This window comes from Sapajus apella, unplaced genomic scaffold (assembly GCF_009761245.1).
Source record: "Sapajus apella isolate SASKATOON/1434 unplaced genomic scaffold, GSC_monkey_1.0 scaffold34, whole genome shotgun sequence".
NCBI classification, from domain to species: domain Eukaryota; kingdom Metazoa; phylum Chordata; class Mammalia; order Primates; family Cebidae; genus Sapajus; species Sapajus apella.
Window position 1 is genome coordinate 23,483,750 of NW_022436974.1, and position 23,430 is coordinate 23,507,179.

Consider the following 23,430-nt stretch of genomic DNA (forward strand, 5'->3'; position numbering starts at 1 on the left):
AGAATCACTTGAACCTGGGAGGCGGAGGTTGCAGGGAGCCGAGATCACACCATTGCACTCCAGCCTGGGCAATGGAGCGAGACTCCATCTCAAAAAAAAAAAAAAAAAAAAAAAAAGAAATTCACCCAGGCTGTAGTGTGTATCAACAGTATGTATCACTATGAGTAGTATATCACAACTTACATTTTTCTGTTGATGAATATTTGGGTTGTTTTTGTCATTTTTAATAAACTAGTCATTAATTCTAATTGAGCAAAATATTTTCCCCTAATAGGATGCGATATTTGAAATATCTTAAGAAATTTCTGATTCATAAACAAAGCTGAACCAAGTGTAACTTAATGCTTGTTCAAAGGCCTCTTCATGGCAGTAGCAGTAAATCAAATACAGGTTTTAAAAATAGCTACTCTTTTTTGCACCTTTAATTCCAGCCTGATATATACAACTCACTTATATAATTATATAAATTGTGGTTTCTCTTTGCTCAGGAAGGCAAGAAGTGATGACAGCATTATGGGTGTGTATTGTTTATTTTCAAGCAGAGACTTGAGTAAAGGAAGGCATGACCTAAACCTTGCTTTGTAGTAAAATGCTTCTTATCTTTGGGTGGATATAACTTTCTGATGCTAAAGGATTCTGTTTCCATGCCAATCTAGGTGAGAAAAGGCAGAAACTAACCTTATTTATCAGTCTCTGACTAACAGTGTGAACAGTGAGAAAAGAAAACTATAGTAATAGTTTTATTTCTTTTTTAGATGCAACCTCACTGGAATGTGGGAAGTGAAGTATCCAAAAGCTTCAAGCAAAAATAGAAAGTACAGGCAAGGTTCACATAATAATTAAATCTTCATTGTAGGTTTGAAGGTTCTTTCCATATAAATTTCTTCACAAAGATAGCGATTTTAAAGTATCCTGTACCTAGCTTTTATTTAAGGTCAATTAAGTAACCAGTATATGAAAGTCTTTGTACCTTTCCACAAAACTGTTGTTAAAACTGTATTCTGGGTCAGATTATTATTATTATTTTTTGAGGCAGAGTCTCGGTCTGTTGCCAGGCTGGAGTGCAGTGGCGCGATCTCAGCTCACTGCAACCTCTGCCCCCTGAGTTCAAGCATTTCTACTGCCTCAGCCTCCTGAGGAGCTGGGGCTACAGGCGCCTGCCACCACGCCCAGCTAATTTTTGTATTTTTAGTAGAGATGGGGTTTCACCATATTGGCCAGGCTGGTCTCAAACTCCTGACATTTTGATCTACCCACATTGGCCTCCCAAAATGCTGGGAGTACAGGCGTGAGCCACCATGCCCAGCTGGATTATTATTATTTTTTTCTTGAGACTGGGACTACAGATGAGGTTTCACTACCTTGCCAAGGCTGGTCTTGAACTCCTTGGCTCAAGGGATCCTCCTGCTCAACCTCCCAGAGTGCTGGGATTACAGGTGTGAGCCACCCCATGTCACCCAGATTATTTTTAAACTGGGGTCTTCAGGTCCCCAGGGTTAAGAGATATATACTTGACAGTTTGGTAGTCCTATAAAAATGTTTTAGTTTAGTTTTGTTTCATTTCAGTAATTGCTTAAAAACAATATTTTTCCACTCATTAAATTAAAACTTCTTTGGCAGTGATAATTCATAACCATATTTTACTGACGTAGGATTTTGGTTTCTTAAAAGCTTTTTTATTGTGGTAAAATATATGTAACATAAAACATGCCATTTTAACTATTTTTAAGTGTGTACTTCAGTGGCATTAACTACACTTACATTGTTCTTTAGATTTTGATTTCTTACACTGGAATTTTCAAAAGTATTTGCCAAGTTTCAAAGGAATTTTTTTTCCTTTAAAAAGGGTTTGTATACTACTCAAGGCTATGAACCACTATTTAAGGTAATAAATTCCTCTTACAATATAGAATTTTTCTCTTGATAAATTGAGTATTCTTTCTTTAGATAATGGGAATGATATACACCCTTATGGTTTTTCCCCTTTTTAAAACCTGTAAATGCAGAACAAAATTCAGGGTTTAACTGTGTAACCATTTTCCCTGTTCCTCACATAATTATTTGCTCATCTATTTCTTATTGTTCTTTAATTACAGATTTCTCTTTTTTACATGGTTTGTGTTGTATCTTGCTTCAATTTTTTTCTTTCTTTTTTTTTTTTGAGATGGAGTCTTGCTCTGTGGCCCAGGCTGGAGTGCAGTGGCATGACCTTGGCTCACAGCAACCTTTGCCTTCCATCAAGTGATTCTCCTGCCTCAGCCTCCGGAGCATGGCTAACTAATTTTTTATTTTTACTAGAGACAGGTTTCACCATGTTGCCAGGCTGATCTTGAACTCCTGAGCTCAGGTGATCCGCCCACCTCGGCCTCCCAAAAAGTTCTGGGATTACAGGCATGAGCCACCGCGCCAGGCCAAATTCTTTTTAGGAGTTAGGTACTATTTAAGTTTTAAATGCACTCAGAAATTCTCATAAAAAATTGTAGACTAAATAAATATAGCAGAATTTAGTCTAAATTATAGGAACTCCTTTTTTGATAACTAATATTTTTAAAGTACTTGCTATGTGCTAACGCACTGTGCTAATAACTTTACTGTGATTTATCTAGTAATACCCTGTGATATAGGTACTAGTATGACCCCACTTTAAGGGGTTCAAAGAAATGAAGAAATTTTCACAATGTCATGAAGTGGTCCTGCTAAGACTTAAGCCTGACTGAATCCAAAGCTCAGGCTTCTAACCACAATGTGTACTTCTTCTCACGCTGCACATTCTATTTTACATTATTGGTAGTTTCTCTCCGAGGTTCTCTGTGGGAATGTTCACTGCTCTCCCCCTACCCCTCCACGAAGTGGAACCCTGTCTTCTAACAAACTTTTTGCTGTTCCACCGTCTGTCATGTTCGGCCTCTTAGTGGAGTCCCAGCCCACACTCCGACTTTGGTCCCTGAACAGGGCCATTTCCCCTCACACCCTGGGTCCCCTGGCAGAGCCTAGTCTCCTTAGACCCTCTTCTCCCAGCAGGGCCCCAACTCCTCATTCAAGGATTCCCCCCGAGTTCCGTTCCCTCAGACTTTGCTTTTCCAGCAAAGCTGCATTTGCCCTACCCCAGCAGAGAGCAATACCCACTTGGCAAACTTCCGCAGAGACGTCTTTCTTACAAAGGTCCCAGCCCAACCCCTAATTAAGGGCACCTCTCTACCTTTCCCCTTCCCAACCTTCTCCCACAACTGTGCTTTCCCCCGCCCTATTCCCTTCTTCGGTTTAATTCTCCTCGACCTCTCCACCATTTCGTGGCCCAGTTTTAGGATTCCCCTGAAAACTCACCCACCACCCTGCCTCCTCGAAGTTGGGTTCTCAAACGGCTCGGTGCTTCCCCGACACTTCGGCTCCCAGCGTGGCTTCTGGCTCGGCACCCCCTACGGCCTTCCCAGAATACGCCTTGCAGCGGTTCGGCGCCCGAAGCCCCGCCCCCTCTGTGTCCATTGGCCATTATTCTCGAGAAGTCCCGCCCCTCTCGCTTCCAGCCCGCCTCCCCGCCCCGTTTCCCTTGTTTTCATTCCCCCTGTCACACGAGGCAGTGGCAAGCCCTAAGGGGAGGGGAGAAAGGGGCGGAAAGAGGGCGGAAAGTGAAAGGCGCAGAGGGCCTCTCTGTCTCCGGTCTGATTCGGTTCTCGACTGCTCCGGGCCGCCGATGTATTGTGGGATCGCGGCGCCGTCCCTGAGACGCTGATGTCCGCGGGGGAGCCCACTTGAGAGCGCCTCCTGTCGTCCGTAAGGCTACCCTGCCGTCCCTCGGCACCCCAACTCATCCCGCCCCCCCATCGCCTCCTCCTCCATCCTCCAGTTCAAAATGGCGACGGCGGCGGCAGCGGCGGCGGCGATGGCTCCTCCGGGCTGCCCGGGTTCGTGCCCCAACTTCGCCGTAGTCTGCTCCTTCCTGGAGCGCTACGGGCCGCTGCTAGACCTGCCTGAGTTGCCGTTCCCTGAGCTGGAGCGGGTGCTGCAGGCGCCGCCGCCGGACGTCGGCAACGGAGAAGGTAAGCGAGGGGCCCGAACGCCCGGCGGGAAGCGGCCCTGGCGCGCTCCTGCTTCTGCTCTTCACAGACGCCCGGGGTGTTCGCGGCTCGGGCCTCCGCGGCTGTGTCCTCACACTAGGACGCAACTCCGCCGGGCTGGTCTTCCTCGCCCGGCCCCCGGGGTCTTGGGCAGTGGGGAGGCGGGGCGGAGGCCCCCTAGGGCCACTCGGCCGGGCAGGGAGCGGCGGTGGGGGCGTTGCGGGCTAGGTGTGGGCTGGGTGCGGGGAGGGATTATTGTGCCGGTCGGTAGCCCAGGGCTGCTTCTCCGCGGCGGAGGCCGGCCCCCCACCCCATCTCCCCCTTGGCGGCGGGGGAAGGGGAGCGCAGGTTCCGGCCAGCTTTGCGCTTTTCTCCTCCTCCCCACCCTTACTCCCTCCCCTCCTCCCACCAATCTTTCCTACAGTCTCGGGGGAGGTTGGGCTCGGCAGCTCCGGACACCTCCGTATCTCCCTTCACCTGGGTGGGCGGGGGCCAGCGGACACTCAACTCACCCTCCCTCTGTTGGGAACTCCCCCGAGAGATTTGTCCCTTTTCCCTTCCCTTCGATGGCTGGTTTAACCCCCAAAACTCCTTCCTTCGAGTGGGGAGGTCTGCTCCTCCCCCACGGGAGGGGATTCTTCTTCATTCTCTGTAGGGGGGCGAAGTCGGTTCGGCTCCACTTTGGAGAGGAGAGGGTTAATTCCTCCTCCATAGTTTTTCTCCTTCCTCTCCCCACCTCCTCCAAAATAATAGACGAGCATCTCCCCACTTTTCCAATCCCTTCCCCCTTTATCCTGGCAGCCGGGCTTAGGGGAAGAAGTCGTCTCCCTCTCGTTTGCAGGGTAGGGTGGGGTGGTTAGTATGTAGGCTGGAGGAGGGGCTCTGACGGAGGGGGAAACAGTTGAAGAAGGTGCTTGTTGCTCATGTTTCTCTCTGGTGCCGCTGGTCTATTATTGGTGTTCGCAAGTGGTGCTCCTTCCACATAAGGCCACCGCGCGGGTGCAGGGCGCATGCTCTGCCCGGCCCCATTGAAACTTCCTGCTGCTGCTGCTGGTTCTTTTGCTGGAGCATCTCAGCGCTGCGCCTGCTGCTTCCAGCCTTCACACTGAGAGCTTATACTTACCCCCATTTATTCCCAATCCCTGCCTCACCTTTTCTGGCACACTTCTTTCCTCAGAGAAGGCTTTTTTGTTATACTCTGAGCATTGCCTTTATCTGGACACAGCCCTTGGCTGGAGAAGAAACATTTTCCAAATACGTCTCTTTTTTTGTGTATGTTAGCTGGCCAAAGTGGACTAGGTATTGTACAAGACAGATAGCTGTTTCCTTTCCAAGAAAGCAGGGTCGCTCTTCTATTCTCTATGTAAATGAAGAAGTTTCTGTTAACTAAATTTATTTGCATTGCTAGGAAGCGCCAAATATGAAGTTCTTCAGAGTATTACCCATAAAAAATCTGTATGATGTTATGACTACTGAAGACTCAAATTAATACAGCAATTATAGTACAGGTCTGTTAATCTCTTCTTACCAGCCCACATCCCTTCCACCCTTAACAAAGTGGCTTACAAAAGGTTAATTTAAAAAATAGTACAAAATAGGAGGGTGTCTAATTATATTATATAAAGACTTCCCTCAGAATTTCTTTAAAAATTAAACTCTCAGTTTAGTAATTTCATTATCAAATTATATTTTCATTCCTTTTTAAAATTTTTATTTATTTTGAGATGGAGTCTCAATCTGTTGCCCAGACTGGAGTGCAGTGGCATGATCTCAGCTCACTGCAAGCTCCACCTCCCACGTTCAAGCAATTCTGCCCCAGCCTCCTGAGTAGCTGGCATTACAGGCATGCACCACCACACCCGGCTCATTTTTGTATTTTTAGTAAAGTCGGGGTTTCACCGTGTTTGCCAGGCTGGTCTCAATCTCTTGACCTCTCAGGTGATCCACCCACTTTGGCCTCCCAGAGTGCTAGGATTATAGGCATGAGCCACCATGCCTGGCCCCTTTTTTTATTTTTAAGAAAGTAGTCATTGTGAAGTAGCATGCCTTAGAAAGTTGCTTTTAGGATGCCTTGGGAAATGATAGTCTGTATCTCTCAGAGAACGAACTGTGGGCATTTGGGGAAAGGATGGCTAGCAAATTATTTTGGGAATCTCTCTGGACCAAGTTGAAATGCATAGGTTTTCCAGGATGACATGGTATTTTGGGTGGTATATGAGATTGCTTGCCACTCCTTTTCTTTTAGTTATTTTGATCACTGCATTTAGTTTATATTAATATCAGAGGAATACAATATTAGAGTTGAATGAATTGAATAGTGGGCCACTAAGTAAAAATGGCAGGCAATCTGAGCTAAGAAGGATCATTTTTTTCAGCCACTGCATTACCGTTGTTATAGAGTTGCTAAGGGGACTGATAATAATAGATCCTGTCATAAGGTGATCTTAGAACAATTGTTAATTAATGTTACACAGTTCAGAACACTTGGCAAATGAAAAGTCTCTGCAGGTGAAATGCTGTGGAGGGGAAAGATTTTCAGAACTTTGATGATGAACCATGGTATCATCATCAACAAGTTCGCTTGTTGGCTGAACCACTATGGTTGATAACTATTACAAACTTTCAGCCTGTTTCAAATAGCTGATAAAACGATAGTGGTTCAGCCAACAAGATTTGAACTGAATCTTTTTGGGAAAGAGTTGTGGTGGACAAGAGTTAAAAGGCATGGATTTAGTTCCTTACAAGTGTTCCCTAAAGTTGTTCATAGTATTATTCCTATTTGGCAGGCATACAAACTCTGGCTCAATAGATTGATTAAGTTAATGGTAGAATCTGATTTCCAACCCAAGTCTGAGTCCAAAGCCATAAAGTTGTATAGCTTGCCACAGGATCATGGTTTCCAAACTGCACCCCAGAGCATTGTTGCCAACTCCATCTGATAGTTTAAATTTTCAAATAGGATACAGTGATAGTTGAAATTTGCTGGTTGCCAGGTGAACTACTGCCTTACATAGTTCATGGTTTCAAGATTGTGCTATGTTTCTATAGATGACATGTCTTTGTGAAGCTGGTTTTTTAGTGGTTGCTGTGGTAAAATGCACAAAAAGTAGTATGCAGCTGGAAAGAGGATAGCAGGGACCACTCTGATCTCAAGGTTTGAAAAGTTGTGCAATGCCCAACAGTAATACACATTTCATAAGTAATTACGGTTATTTTATTCTTTAAAAACAGTCTAGATGTTGGTTGAGATGTTACATATCTGATGTTTATTAAGGTAAATACAGATAATGTGTTAGGATTCTCATAGTTTATACTATGGTTGGCTAAATTGCTTGTATGATATTAAGTTGAACAGTGGTTTTTTTGTTTCATTTCTGCATTTAATTTTAATGATTTGAATTTTAACTCTTGAAGTCAAAATATCAAGGATAAAAGCATATGCTTTTTTAACTGGAATTGTAACTATAACTTACTATGTTCTCGTTTACTGTTACTGTAACTGATCTGTGTGTGACAATACATTTTTAGATGCATTTGATAAAGTGGAAAGGTAACTACTATAACTGGCAACACCATGTGTTGATTTAAACAAAAAATTTTACCAGGTGCTTGTATTAGAGATTGCTTGAATCTATAGTGGTAGATACTGATAGGGCATACATATATTAATAGTAGTATTGCTTGACTCAGAGCCTGGTTAGGTTGAAATTTTTTAGTTGTGGCGCTTCTGCCTTTGAAAAAATAAATATTCTTTGGGGCACTTATTAGAGGGAAAGAAAGAAATAAATTTCATCTCTATTATTTTTGAGATGTCATAAAGTTAAGGAGGTTGTTGGCATTGCCCTAGGTACTAGGAGGTAATGGAGACAGGGGAACTTGTCTGGCTAACATAAGCCAGTCTTTTAATGATTAAAAAATTTGCCTTAAATTTAGATGTTTTGTTAAATTCTCAAACAGACCTCACCAGTAAGAAGATAAAGTAAGCATTTATTAGTGAGTTCATTCATTTAATATGTATATTGAACATCTGGTATCTACAGATACAGCTACAGTAAATGTTGTGGGGGTTATTTCTAAAAAAAAAAAATTAAACATGAGCCTTTTAAAAGAATTTTCTAATGTAGTAAGAAGTAGCTAGACTGAGCTTGAAACTAATTACATTGTTCAAAGACTTATTTTTTTTTTTCTGAGATTTTATCAAGTGGAGCAATAATCTACTCCACTTGATAAAATTCTAGCCTACAGTTGTAGACTAAAATTATCTGAGAGTTTTATGGTGAGATGTATGACCAATGCAATATGAAAAAGTAAGAATAATTTAGTCCTAAAGTACATGTTAAACTGAATCATGTATTCAAGGAAGACGTTATATGTGTTGCTGGATTTAATAAAATTTTACTCTACCTGATGTGTATGGTCTTAATATATTATGCTTGGTTTTTGTTTGTTTGTTTATTTTCTGTTGTTATTGTAGAGTAGATCCTGCAAAAGGTATTAGGGTATATTCTACATTCTTTTAAAAACATTTTAATTACATGAGCAAGTATAATGTATACTTTCTAATCACATATATTCTGTCAGGCTTTGATTTATAATTTGTTTAGCTTTATATGGTCATATCTGTAAGTTAGGTTTATATTAGCTAACTTTTAAACATTTTTGCTCACTCTTGTGCAGTTGGGCACAAGCAGTGCCTCCAGGCAAATTGATGCCTAAACTAGAGAGAACAGCAGACATTCTCTCCTTACTCTTCCACTTCCCCTCTACTTCCATTTCCTGATCACCGTGTCTGAAGTTGCACCACCTTTAGCCATTTGAAGGGGTTGCTTCTTCCATTTTAAGCTATCTTTCATTTGTATGCCATAAACTACAGTGCCTGCTAGCTCCAGTGTGTTCAGCATGAGGTATGTACCGGTGTGTTAGGAAGAAGGGAGGCACTGAAATTTAAAAAGAAACATATTTTTGGGGTTTCCAAGTCACTAAACAATTGAACCACAATAATAGAGGAAACTGACTTAAACAGTATTAAACTGGTATTGCTTGAATATTATCAGTGGATTTCGGAGGTGAATGCCTACTTTGTAAAAATGTATTTTCTTTCTTTTTTTTCAGAGTTAGGGCATTGAATTCCTGGGCTCAAGAAATCCTCCTGCCCCAGCTTCCTGAGTAGTTGGAACTACAGGCACATGCCACCATGACTAGCTTATTTTTAAAGTTTTTTTTTTGGTGGAGAATGAGGTCTTACTGTATTGTCCAGGCTGGTCTTGAACTCCTGGCCTCAGGTGATACTCCCACCTCAGCATCCCAAAGTATTGGAATTACAGGCATAAGCCACCATTTGTGGCCAAAACTTCTTACTTCTTTTTTTCTTTCTCTGCTTTTTTTTTTTTCTGAGACAGTCTCACTCTGTCGCCCAGGCTGGAGTGCAGTGATGTGATCTTGGCTCACTGCAACCTCTGCCTCCTGGGTTCAAGTGATTCTCTTTTCTCACCCTCCCAAGTAACAGGGATTACAGGCATGTACCACCATGCCTGGCTTATGTTTGTGTTTTTAATAAAGATAGGGTTTTGCCACGTTGGCCAGGCTGGTCTTGACCTCCTGGCCTCAGGTGATCCACCCACCTTGGTCTCCCAAAGTGCGGGGATTACAGGCATGAGCCACTGTGCCCAGCCACTTCTTATTTTTATTGTGAGTTTGGGATCTGTTAAATTGTATCAGTTCTCTGTTATCTCTCTCTCTCTCTCTGTGTGTGTGTGTGTGTGTGTGTGTGTGTGTGTGCGTGTGTGTGTGTGTGTGTTTCCCTTTACAAATTATAAATTGCAAACTTGATCCCATTTCATCATCATTATTAGACTACTTTTTGCTTTCATGTTTTGCTCAGAATTAAGTTTTTTTTTAAGACAGAGTTTTGCTCTTATTGCCCAGGCTGGAGTGTAATGGTGCAATCTTGGCTTACTGCAACCTCCACTGCCCGGGTTCAAGTGATTCTTCTGCCTCAGCCTCCCATGTAGCTGGGATTACAGGCATGTGCCACCACACCTGGCTAATTTTGTATTTTTAGTAGAGACAGCATTTCTCCATGTTGGTTAGGCTGGTCTTGAACTCCTGACCTCAGGTGATTCACCCACTTTGGCCTCCCAAAGTGCTGGGATTACAGGCATGAGCTACTGTGCCTGGGCAAGAATTAAGTTTTAATACCCGTTTAAAAATACCAGATGAACTTGGTTTCTCTCAGGGTAAGTTGTGTAAGATATTCTGATAGCAAATTATTTCATAATTTGTGCCTTTCTGTTAATAAAAGGTAAAAATTTCTGAAGAAGCAGGGATGAGATGGTTGGGAATTTGCAGTGTTTAATTATCTTACCAGTTTAGAGGCAGGACAAATGAACAAGAACTAAAAGTTACGCTTAGAATATTTGTTCAAAATCAAGGTGATCTTTTCAATGTAAGAACATGGGCTGTGAGGGCACACTAAGCAGAAACTACATCTGATTTATTTTATTTTATTTTTTTTCTTTTTGAGATGGAGTCTTGCTCTGTCATCCAGGCTGGAGTGCAGTGCTCACTGCAACCTCTGCCTCCCGGGTTTAAGTGATTAATTGATTCTCCTGCCTCAGCCTCGTTAGTAGCTGGAATTACAGGCGCCTGCCACCATGCCTGGCTAATTTTTTTGGTTAGTAGAGATGGGGCTTTGCCCTGTTGCCCACGCTGGTCTCAAACTGCTAACCTCAAGTGATCTGCCCACCTCGGCCTCCCAAAGTGCTGGGATTACAGGCATGAGCCACTGCATCCAGCCCAAGTTGATTTTAAAAAAGAAGAGCATGAGGGGAGAACTTGACAGGTGCCCCACCAGCAGACAGAACAGGCTTCAGCCTCCTATAATTGAACAAGGATTGCTTGAAGAGCAACATTAAGTATATAACTTATATATGGCTCATATAAGCAAGAGTTCCTCCGGAACGCATTCATAGTGAAGGCTGAGTCTATTTATTTTAGACTCTAAGTCTTTTTCCCCAGTATTTGTGAATGTTTATCTTAATTATTTTCTGGATAGTAGGATTATATAGGTTTCTTCCCTTTGGTTTTTCTTACATTTTTTCACATTTCATCTTTTATGTTAATTGTGCATTTCTTTGATAATCACCAAAAAGTTATTTAAAACTTAATTTCTAAAGAAGCTTTATAAAAGAAAAATTAGAATTGCTGCTTTTATTTATTTACTCTCTCTTTTTTTTTTTTTTTTTTAAGACAGGGTCTCACTCTGTCACCCAGGCTGGAGTGCCGTGGTGTGTTCTCTGCTCACTGCACCCTCTACCTCCCAGACTCAGGTGATCCTCCCATCTCAGCCTCTCAAGTTGCTGGGACCACAGGCATGTGCCACCACACCCAGCTAATTTTTTTTTTTTTTTTTTGTATTTTTAGTAGAGATAGTGTTTCATTATGTTGCCCAGGCTGGTCTCAAATTCCTGGGCTTAAGCGATCCACCTGACTTGGCCTTGCAAAGTGCTGGGATTACAGGTGTGAGCCACCAAGCCCAGCCTATTTATTTACTCTTAATCTTGAATTACCTCTTACAATGAATGTTACTGTCATCTACCCAACTCACTCAGATCAGAAACCAAGGAGGCATCCTAGACCTTAGCCTCTGACACTTTCTACTTTGATAGTAAGTCATATTGAGTCTATTTCTTTATCCACTTTTATATTCAACCTCGCTTTTCATTTCTCATTGCTAGTTTTAATCACGCTGAACTGCTTTCACATCTCTGAAGATGTGAAAGGTTGTTTCACATTTATGCTTTCTCCTCATCCTTCCACTGAGACTAATATCCCATCCCCATCCTCCTTCCCTTGCCTACTCAGTGTACCTGTCATTAGTCTGCTCTTTAAGTATCAAGTGCTCTGTGAAAAATTTCTTGCTCTCTGTCTTTCAAGTTAAATTAACCACTTCCATCTCCTTACCCTCCATGTACCCTTTGTAGATTTTATGTAATGGTCCTCATGACACTTTTTGCACTTAACAGTCTAACCTACAAGATGGTAAACTCTTTGAGGACAGGGATTCTTATTTATCATTGTATCCCTAGCAATTGGTAGGTAAGACCAAATATGTAGTAAATGTTTGTAAAATTAATAGTTTTCCTTAATTTATTATAGGACCATGTTCTGCTCTAAAACTTTGAAGTTAAAGCCCAGTCTGTGATAGCTAAGTACGGCCATGTTCATTTGTTTACATACTGTTGTCTATAGCTGCTTTCACACAACTGTGGCAGAGTTGAGCAATTGTCACAGAGAACATACAGGTTCAAAACCTAAAGTATTGGGCTGGCTGTGGTGGCTCACACCTGCAATCCAAGCACTTTGGAAGTATTGCTTGAGTGCTAGAGGTTGAGGCTAATCATGCCACTGCACTCCAGCCTGGGTGACACAGACAGCGAGACCCTGTCACAGAAAAAAAAAAAAACCCCAAACCTGAAGAAGTTATTTTCTGTTTGGCCCTTTACAGAAAAAAATTTGCTGATCCCTATTCCAGTGTATGAAGATGGAAGTCTGTATCAGATGATGATCTCTGTATTTGAGGATACATTTAGAACCAGTATAACACAAATTTCCAGCCTGGCCAACATGATGAAACCTGGTCTCTACTAAAAATACGAATTAGTTGGATGTGGTGGTGCACACCTGTAATCCTAGCTACTCGGGAGGCTGTTGCACGAGAATTGTTTAACTTGGGAGGCAGAGGTTACAGTGAGCCGAGATGGTGCCACTGCACTCCAGTCTGGGTGACAGAGTGAGACTCCACCCCCTTTTTGCAAAAAAAGAACCAGTATAGTACAAACCAAATGCCTAGAATGCCCTGTGAATGAAAAATATTACTGGTGCAGTAGTCTCCTCAATATTGCTTTTACAACTAACTGTTTCAGTCTTAATTACTCCTCTTTCTTGGGTTAGGTGAGTCTAAAAGCTTTCTTGTTAAGAAGGTGATGATATTACATTGAACTAAATTTCTTTCATTGAAGAATAGCCACAGCTACCTCTGTCTAATTGTCATAAGGCAATGCCAGGATGGGGGCCATGTGACATAGTAGTTGGTAGTAAGGCTAAGAGTTGTTGTAACATTACTCCTATACAAGCCTGTCTTATCCAAGGGGACTGATGAGGTGAGGATAAGATGAATGGTAATGCCGTGTACTCAGATGGGAAAGGATGTAGTTATTAAAGGTAGAACCTAAAAGATTTAGGTTACTTAGAGGACACAGGACTGGGAAAGAATGTTCTAGATCATAGCTTACTAGTAAGGGGGATTAAATGCCTTGGTCATCAGTGTGTTTTGCAGTGGAAGTGCAGTACTGGTTATGAAGCTTAGCTTAGGCATGTGTTATGCTGGCCATCTCAGGGAATTTGATATTTACTGTTTTCCTTTTGTCTTTGGCATCCTCACAATTGGCTCTGCAAATAAAATTGCCACTTCTTCAATGTTTAGATGTTAAAAGTGTTTTAGGAAAAGAAAATGAGATAGAATGAGTTACTCTAAATAATCCATTCTAACTTGCTTTTGGTATTTGGAGTTTGGGAAAATAGCAAGACTGTAATATTGGAAACCTTTGACTAATCAGAAGTATACTGTAGCTTACTTTATATTCCCATTAAAGTCTTGCCAACCTTCAGTTAATCAGAACCACAAATAAGCAATAAATAGCAGTACCAACTTGGTCTGGCACCTGATTCAGACATTCCATAATATTCCTCATTTTAGAGGCTTTTTGTCCTGTGATTTTGACTGTGGTCAACTGGTTTCTCCTTGCTAACTTTTTGCCTCATGGCCTTTTCATTTTATAGTCTATCTTCCATTATTACCTAGTTTTATTCACCATGATAACTATATCTCATTCCTTTAGTGTCCTATTTTCCCTTATTTTGGACCTTCCCTTTAGTTCCCTTAGAACTATCTTCTCCATTCTCATCTTTCATAGAAAAATAAATTTTAAAAATGCAAAAATAAGGGGCTTTGTAGTATGCATGCTTTACCATAATTTTATAGGTTAAATGCCTGTAGTAGTACTGTTAAAATTATCAGAGCTTACTGTTGAGCCAGACTCTGTGGTAGTCTTCTACCAACATTATCTTATTTAATTCTTACAGTCACTCTATTTATAGTATCATTATTTTCATTTCATAGATAAGGAAACTATTTAGAGAGGTAAAGTAACTTGCATGAAGTCACACACTGTTAAAGAGTTGGAGAAAATTTTGATAAAAAAATATTTGTAATGCTGTGGGCATTTAAAACGGGCTAAGTCTGGCTTCAGAGCCCAACTCTTAACCAGTGTTTTGTCCCCACAGGTATGATCTTACAATGATTGTAGTGTAATCCACAGTACTATCGTTGTGGTCTGAACACGTAGGCTTCTGAGTCAGATAATATAGCATATTTCCCCGCTCACCTCTTTTTACTTTAAAAGTTTTAATTTTATTAGTATGAACATTATTTTAAAAATGCTATAATATTTGAATGAGATAATATGTTGAAACCAAAGAACTGCAAGTCATAGGAACAGTTGAATGCCTTGATATTTGGACATGAATCCTAACCAGCTTTTCATTATTGCTTGGGAAAATTCTAGTCTTTCTCACACTTTGAAATAATTTTCTTCTTATTTATTTATTATTTATGTTTGAGACAGAGTCTTGTTCTGTCACCCAGGCTGGAGTGCAGTGGCATGATCTCAGCTTACTGCAACCTCTACCTCAGGTTCAAGCGATTCTCCTGCCTCAGCCTCTGGAATAGCTAGGGCTGCCTGCAGGCATCCTCCACCACACCCAGCTAATTTTTGTGTTTTTAGTAGAGATGAGGTTTCACCATGTTGTCCAGGCTGGTCTTAAAGTCCTGAGCTCAAATGACCTGCCCACCTTGGTCTCCCAAAGTGCTGGGATTATAGGCGTGAGCCACCATACCCAGCCTAATTTTTTTATTTAAAAACTTTTTTTAATGGGATGGGCTCAATGAAGTAGTTTTCTTTTTGAATATTTTTGAAATAAGACTCCATCTTCTGTACCTATAAAAGTTTTGTGAATTGTGTCATCAGATGCCTCCAGGGTGTGTTCCCCTACTGCTAGGACTTCTATTTACCCTAATTAAAGTAGTTGTCTTATTTTTCCTTGCAGTTCAGTGTTTTTAGCCCTTATGATAATCATGTATCATTAACTGTGTCTGGCTGTGCATTAGAATCACTTGAATCCCTCTGAAGAATACTGATGCCTGGGCCTTAACAATGCTCCAGTGAATCTTGGGGATTGAGACACTCGCATCAGTAATTTTAATGTGTAGTCAGGAATGTCTGTTCTTACCTATTTGTCCTAATACTTCAAATTTTGTCTTAAAGTCTGTATTTTTGCCCAGATTAAAATGTATTTTGTCTGGTATTAGCATAGTCACTTCAGCTGTCTTTTGTTTACTTTGCATGGTGTGTTCCTTTCCTTCCTTTTAACCTCCTTGTGTCTTTGATTCTAAATTTTGTTTCTTGTAGACAGCATATATTTGTATCATGTTTACCTGATCTTGTTTGCATGAATATAGTTATGCAAGCAGTTATAATACAAAGTATAACTGCTGTTTAGAGTAATTTCAAGGTGCTTTGGGAATATAAATGAGCAAGTACCTGATTTTGGCCAGGGGAAATCATAACATCACTATAGGCATTACGGAAATTTGAATGTTTGAATAGAAGTTGGAAAAGCATTCCAGACAGGGAACAGCATGGGAGAAGGCAAAGAAATTTCAGATAATATGGCATGTATGGGAAATTGTAACCTAACTATATATATTAGGTTTCTGATAAGGTTTGTGGTTGAGGAACTTAAGACCATGTGAGAAAATTAGATTTGAGTTACAAATGCTTTGCATGTATTTTTCCCTTCTTTAAAGTAAAAATGTAGCACATTAAATAAAGGGAACATGCCAGTGACTATCAATAATAAGTTCCATAAAGAATTCATTTTCTCTTATTCACTCTATTTCTAGCCTAGTATTTAGCATATAGTAGATGCTCAAATGTTAGTTGAATGAATGTGTCACATACTTCAAAATATTTTTAGATTTTCTTTTGTCCCTTGTTTACTAGACATTTTTCAGGTATAACTCCTTTTTCTTTTGGGCATTGCTTGCAAAGATATACATTACTCAATTTCAACTCCCTCCCTTGTTTTTTCACTCATTTAACTTTTTTTTTTTTTTTTTAATGATTCAGGTGTTTCCCTCTGGGTCCTCCCCATCTTGGATCCCCCCTCCTTTTCTTCTTTATTTAGCGAGAGGGTCTTGCTCTATTGCCCAGGCTGCAGTGCAGTGGTTCATAGTTCACTGCAATGTAAAACTTCTGGGCTCAAGTGATCCTCCTGCCTCAGCAGCTAGCACTACTTGTTTCCCCACACCTGGTTAATTAAAAAAAATTTTTTTTTAAAGAGATGGGTGTCGCTTTGTAGTTGAGACTGGGTTTTATAATAGTGCCTGAGATGGAGAATCTTTGGGTAGTCATTCAACTCATTTCTTAACCTCTTCTAAGCTTATTATTTTTTATTCAAATCCTCTGAGTATAATTAAAAATCCAGTTTTGCATTTATCTTTCCTAAGATACCAAGGGGGAAAAGTTATTCTGTTTCTGCTATTTACCTTTGTTTTGTAGAGCCCCACCCCATTTTCTCTGAATTGATTTATGTTATCTTCACCAGGGCTGATCTGAAATTCTCATTTCTGAAACAGTCCTTTGGGGAAAGGGAGTGGGCAGTTTGGGGATAGGGAAACCACCCAGACGTTGTTATAATATTACAGTCATATTGTGAGATATGAGCTGGGGAAGTGGCCACAGGGAGTGAGAGAAAAGGCTGGATCTGAGAAAGAGAAGTTGCAGGTATTATTGATAAGGACTTAGTTAATGGATTGATGCAAAGTGTTTTGTGTAGTAATAGTATTTCCATATTTTTGGCTTGGAGAGTGAGTAGTTAATAATTCTATTTACTGAGGAGGGAAACAGCTTAAAAGACCCAGGGTTTGTTTATAGGGAAAATAACGTGACTTTCTAGTTTTAAACAATCAGAATTCTAATAACTTACATATAAGTACTATTTGAAGCACTATGTTAATTTCATAGCTTTCTAAAAGCTTACTTGAATAAACAGAGTATAGCAATATATCATACTTCACAATTCTTTTTGTTTTTGTGAATTATTTAAGTTCTTATGTACATATGAATATGCTATATAAACATTAAGTATGCATTTAACATTTATGCTTTAAGAAGAGTTTTTTGGAATGCCTTGTTTATGTACTTAAGGTAATTAAAAATAACTTTAACTATCGTAGCATTTGTTCTCAGTTGTTTTCTCTTATAGGTAAAGTTTCCTTTAATGAGAGAATCTGTCTTTTTTTTTTTTCTTTTTTTTTGAGATGGAGTCGTGGTGCCCTGTCTCCCAGGGTGGAGTGCGGTGGTGTGATCTTGGCTTACTGCCACCTCTTGGCTTACTGTAACCTCTGTCTCCCGGGTTCAGGTGATTCTCCTGCTTCAGCTTTCCATGTAGCTGGGATTACAGGTGTGTGTCATCACACCTGGCTAAGTTTTGTATTTTTAGTAGAGACGGGGTTTCACCATGTTGGCCAGGCAAGTCTCGAACTCCTGAACTCAGATGATCCTTCCAACTCAGCCTCCCAAATCGTGGGGACTACAGGCATGAGCCTGTGTCCTGCCCAGATAGTCTGTCAATTTTATTTGCAAAAAAAGTTTGTTGTAATTTTAGAGATTGCTTTTTTCTGCTAGGTACAGAGATTTGATACTTGTTGGACATCCCTTCTGTTCCTTTGTCCCCACAAAGAAACAAATGGAAGTTTCAAATAAATTGAAATAACCACTCTATATAAATAAACACATATGTTTAATACATAGTGTGGATTTAATTCATTATAGATGAGAAGTACAGATAAGTGATATATGTGTTTATAGGGGTTGAAAGTTGATTCTTGATTGATCTTGAAAAATTGTCTACCAGAAATATAATTTGACTTGAATTCCATCTGAGGAGCAACTCTTTTCTCCAGCCTTTTTTGAGACAAGGTCTTGCTCTCTTGCCCAGACTGCAGTATAGTGGCGTAGTCACAGCTCACTGCAGCCTTGACCTGAGTTCAAGCTATCCTTCCACCTCAGCCTCCTGAGTAGCTGGGACCACAAGCACCTGCCATCATGCTGAGATAATATATTTTTTTCCAGAGGTGGAGTCTCACTCTGTTGGCCAGGCAGGAACTTTTGGGCTCAAGTGATCCGCCTACTTTGGCCTCTCACAGTGCTGGGATTACGGGCATGAGCCACTGCACCCGGGTCTCCAACTATTAAATGTGCTATTAGACACCATGTGCTAATGTAGACCTGTAATATTATTTGAGCTGTAAGTAAAGTCTGGTGTCATGCCATTTAGTTAATGAAGGATGGTTTCATCGTTTTACAAGATAGAATGTCACCAACAAGACTGTCCCCATTTCACATGCTAGCCACAAGTGGGGTCCTCACGTCACCTGCACTTCTACCCAACTGGCTACAAATTTGAGGAGCTCCCATAACCCACCTCAGGTTCTGTAATTCACTGAAATGACTCACAGAACTCAAGAAAGTGCTTTATTTACTGTTATGGCTTTATTATAAAGGATACAACTTAAGACCAGCCAGATAAAGAGACACATAAGGCAAGATCTGGGAGGATCCTGCATCCAGGGCTTCTGTGCCCTCTCCCGGTAGAATCTGGGCATCACCATGTTCACCAATCAGGAAGCTGCTCACTTAGTATGACAGTTTTTTGTTTGCTTTCAAACAGGGTCTTGCTCCGTTGCCCAGGCTGGAGTGCAATGCTGCAAAATGGCTCACTGCAGCCCTGAGCTCCTGGGCTCAAGCAATCCTCCTGCCAAGTAGCAGGGACTACAGGCACATGTTACCATGCCCAGCTAATTTAGTTATATTTTTCTAGAGATTGGGTCTCACTATGTTGCTCAGGTTGATCTTGAATTTCTGGCTTCAAATGATCCTCCTGCCTTGGCCTCCCAAAGTGATAGGATTATAGGTGTGAGCCACCACACTTGGCCATGCATAACTGCTTTTTTTTTTTTTTTGGATGAAGTCTCACTCTGTTGGCGAGGCTGGAGTATAGTGGTGTGATCTTGGCTCACTAAAATCTCTGCCCTCAGGTTTAAGCAATCTGCTACCTCAGCCTTCTGTGTAGCTGGCATTACAGATGCGTACCACCATGTCAGGCTAATTTTTGTATTTTTAGTAGAGGCAGGGTTTCACCATGTTAGCCAGCCTGGTCTGGAACTCCTGACCTCAAGGTATCCACCTGCCTTGGCCTCCCAAAGTGTTGGGATTGCAGGCGTGAGCCACCACGCCCAGCCAATGTAACAGTTTTTAATTAGTGTTTTTGTCTTGTGATAGAATGCACTCTCAACTGGGCACGGTGGTTCATGCCTATAATCCCAGCACTTTGGGAGGCTGAGGTGGGTGGATCACTTGAGCCCAGGAGTTCAGGACTAGCCTGGGCAACATGGTGAACCCTGTCTCTACAAAAAATACAAAAATTATCCGGGTGTGGTGGCATGTGACTATACTCCCAGCTACTTGGGGGTGCTGAGGCAGGAGGATTGCTTGAGCTTGGGAGGTTGGGGCTGCAGTGAGCCATGATTGTGCCACTGCACTTCAGCCTGGGGAACTAAGAGGGTCCCTGTTTACAAACAAACTCACTCTCTGGCCCCCTATCTTCTCCCTGGAGGTTCGGCTGCTTCAAGCCCCTACTGCCTCTACAATCTAATCTCACAATAGGTCCTTCTAGCGTGGCTATCCCCTCCCTGTCCCATCCCATTTGTTCATGGTATACAATGTCTTTCATATGTTGCTGAAATCAGTTTGCTAGTTTTTGTTTGTTCATTTTTTTAGAGCTAGGTTCTCACTCTGTCACCCAGGCTGGGGTGAAAGGCACTGGAGGGGCACTATATATCATAGTTCGCTAGGATATTCTTGAAAGTTTTTTTCTTGTAATATCTTTTAAATGGTTTTGTTGCCTTGGCATGGTGGCTCACTCCTGTAATTCCAACACTTTGGGAGGCAAAGGCAGGCGGATCACCCGAGGTCAAGAGTTCCAGGCTAGCCTGGCCAATAAGCCAACATCGTGAAACCCCGCCTCTACTCAAAATACAAAATTAGCCAGGTGTGGTGATGTTTGCCTGTAATCCCAGCTACTTGCGAGGCTTGGGCAGGAGAATTGCTTGAAACCAGAAGGCAGAGATGGCAGTGAGCCGAAATCGTACCATTGCACTCCAGCCTGGGCAATAAGAGTGAAACTCTGTGTCAAAAAAAAAAAAAAAAAAAATTAACTGATTAATTAATTAAATGGTTTTGGTATTAGGGTAAATGAAAAATTGTTTCTTCTATCTACAGAATACTCTGACACCAAATTTGTGGTTTTTCCACACCAAGCAACTTTCCAGTTCTCTGCTCACACCAACTGGGTGTATTACAATTTAATTTGATTTTGACGCTTACTACCTAGAGTTACCACAGTCTCACAAATTAAAGACTCAGACCCACAAGATTAACTTCCCACTTTAGACATCAGTTGCAAGTATTAGGTGCCAAGGGTCCCTACCCTTCTGCCTGACTTGACTACAAATTGGGGATTCTCACAACTTCCTTCTTAAGGTCAATAACCTGCTGTATGGGCTTACAAAACTCAGGGTAACACTTTACTTATGTTTGCAGGTTTATTATAAAGGATAGAAACAAACAGCCAGATGAAGAGGTACACAGGGCAAGCAGGGTCTGGAAGAGTCCCATGTGCAGGTGCTTCTCTCCCCCAGCACATGAATGCATTCATCAACTCAGAAGCTGTTTAAACCTTAGTTTAGGGGTTTTTTTTTTTGTTTTTGTTTTTGTTTTTGGTAGAGATGGGGTCTCTGTATGTTTCCTAGGCTGTTCTTGCATTCCTGGGCTCAAGCTATCCTGTTTCAGCCTCCCAAAGTGCTGGGATTACAGGCGTTAGCTACCGTGCCCAGCCAGTTTAGGGATTTTTTTTTTTTAATGAAGGTTTCATCATGTGGACATGATTAATTGTTAGCTCAATCTCCATATTCTCTTTGCTCCCCAGAGGATGTGGATGTGGATGGGTCTAAAAGTTTCAGGGTGTAGGCATGTAATCATGGCTTGGTATTTCTAGTGACCAGTTCTCTTTCTGAAGATTCCAGGAGCCCACCAAGAGTTGCCTCATTAGAACAAAAGATGCTTCGGTCACCTGGGAAATTCCAGGGGATTTAAGAGCTCTGTGTAGACACTCCTGTAATCCCATTGCGCAGGAAATTGCAAGGAATTTAGGAGCTCTGTGTCAGGAACCAGGTCCAGAGAGTACATATTAGAACAAAAGATGCTGCTAGCAGCTTACACTCAGGAAGTTACAAGGATTTTAGCTTTGTGTCAGGAACTATGGAGCAGAGACTAAATATGTATTTCCTCTTTTCTTTTATTTTTTTGAGACGGAGTCTTGCTTTGTTTTGCCCAGGCTGGAGTACAGTGGCAAGATCTCAGCTCATTGCAGCCTCCACCTCCTGAGTTCAAATAATTCTCCTGTCTCAGCCTCCCAAGTAGCTGGGACTACAGGCCACCACACCCAGCTAATTTTCTATTTTTAGTACAGAAGGGGTTTTACCATGTTGGTCAGGCTGGTCTCAAACTCCTTACCTCAGGTGATCCAGCCACTGTGGTCTCCCAAAGTGCTGGGATTACAGGTGTGAGCCATTGCGCCCTGCCCCAAATAATGTATTTCTTCTTATACCATACAAGGTAATCCTGGCCTCATAAAATGGGAAGTGTGGAATGTGTTCTGTCCTCTTCTGTGTTTTGGAGGAATTTCAGAAGGACTGGAATTAACAACTTCTTCTTTTTTTTTTTTTTTGAGAGAGAGAAGGTTTTGCTCTGTTATGCAGGTTGAAGTGTGATGGTGCAATTGTGGCTCACTGCCACCTTGACATAGTGGGCTCAAGCAGTCCTCTTGCCTCAGCTTCACACTCAGCTAATTGAAGAGACAGAGTCTCACCGTAGCCCAAGCTGGAGTGTAGTGGTGCATTCATACCTCACTTCAGCCTTGAAGTCTTGGGCTCAAGCTATCTTCCCATCCATAGCCTCTCATGTAGCTAAGAGTATACAGGTGTTTGCCACCATGCCTTACCAGTTTTGAGTTGTTTTTTTTTGTTTTTTTTGTTTTTTTCTTTTCTAACTAGAATAACCAGCTTAGAGTTTTTTGTTGAGATGGAGTCTTGCTGTGTTGTCCAGGCTGGTCTTATATGCTTGACCTCAAGTGATCTGCCGTCCTCCTTCTAAAGTGCTGATATGACAGGCATGTGCCGCCACACCCAGCTGGTGTTAATTCTTTTATAAATGTTCAGTAGAATTTACCAGTGAAGCCATCTGGTACTGGGCTTTCCTTGTGGGAAATACTTTTTTTCTTTTCTGTTTTTTTTTTCCTTTTTCTTGTAAGAAAGCTTTGTTGTTACCTGATCTTTCTGTTTTTTTTCTTTTTGGAGACAGATTCTTGTTTTGTTGCCCAGGCTGGAGTGCAGTGGTGTGATCTCAACTCACCACAACCTCCACCTTCTGGGTTCAAGTGATTCTCCTGCCTCAGCCTCCCGCATAGGTGGGATTACAGGTGTGTGTCACCACGACTGGCTAAATTTTATATTTTTAGTAGAGGTAGGGTTTCACTGTGTTGGCCAGACTGGTCTCCAGCTCCTGACCTCAAATGATCTACCTGCCTTGGCCTCTCAAAGTGTTGGGATTATAGGTATGAGCCACTACGCCTGACCATGGCCAAATTTTTCTTATTTCTTCCTTTTTAAGAGAATGGAGCCTTGCCACATCACCCAGGCTGGAGTGCAGTGGCTATTCACAGGAGCAGTCATAGGGTACTGTTAATATATTGGAGTCTGTGTCTCTGTTTAGATCTTGTAATGCTTTATGAATTTGTGTGCTCCATTGTTGAGTGCAGATATATTTAGAACTGTTATGTCCTTTTGCTCTATTCATCCCTTTATCATTGTATAATGACCTTCATCATCTTTTTTTATTACCTTTTTTTGACTTAAAGTTGGTTTTATCTGATACAGGTATAGCTACTCCTGAGAGTTTGTTTGGAGATTCTAGCAGGGGAGTGCAGCTACTCGTATACCCTTGACGGAAGACCGGTCCTCCTCAGTTGCGGATGATTGTCCTTTTCGACCAAGTGTGAGCTTTGGGAGGGACACCCATGGATCAGTGAGGGAGGAGGTGGACACCTGCCTAGCCAGCCAGATCAACTGAATCAA

At 41.6% G+C, this 23,430-nt stretch overlaps 2 protein-coding genes and 1 long non-coding RNA gene across 5 annotated transcripts in view; 2 read left to right on the forward strand and 1 right to left on the reverse strand.

The window, feature by feature from the left end:
* Positions 1-3,472, reverse strand: part of AAMDC (adipogenesis associated Mth938 domain containing) — a 49,112-nt gene extending 45,640 nt beyond the window's left edge. The window contains exon 1 of the mRNA XM_032295926.1: positions 3,325-3,472. The gene's annotated coding sequence lies outside the window, so the exon portion shown is untranslated. The remainder of the gene's footprint in view (positions 1-3,324) is intronic.
* An 80-nt stretch (positions 3,473-3,552) lies between these two features.
* RSF1 (remodeling and spacing factor 1) overlaps positions 3,553-23,430 on the forward strand; it is a 157,973-nt gene continuing 138,095 nt past the window's right edge. For all 3 annotated transcript variants that reach the window (XM_032295915.1, XM_032295916.1, XM_032295917.1), the window contains exon 1: positions 3,553-4,037. In XM_032295915.1, the coding sequence (XP_032151806.1) occupies positions 3,851-4,037 (187 nt within the window). In that variant the 5' untranslated portion in view covers positions 3,553-3,850. The remainder of the gene's footprint in view (positions 4,038-23,430) is intronic.
* LOC116563294 lies at positions 5,960-22,277 on the forward strand. Its single transcript, XR_004274320.1, has 3 exons — positions 5,960-6,873; positions 15,153-15,157; positions 22,264-22,277. It is a non-coding gene; the product is annotated as an uncharacterized LOC116563294 (long non-coding RNA).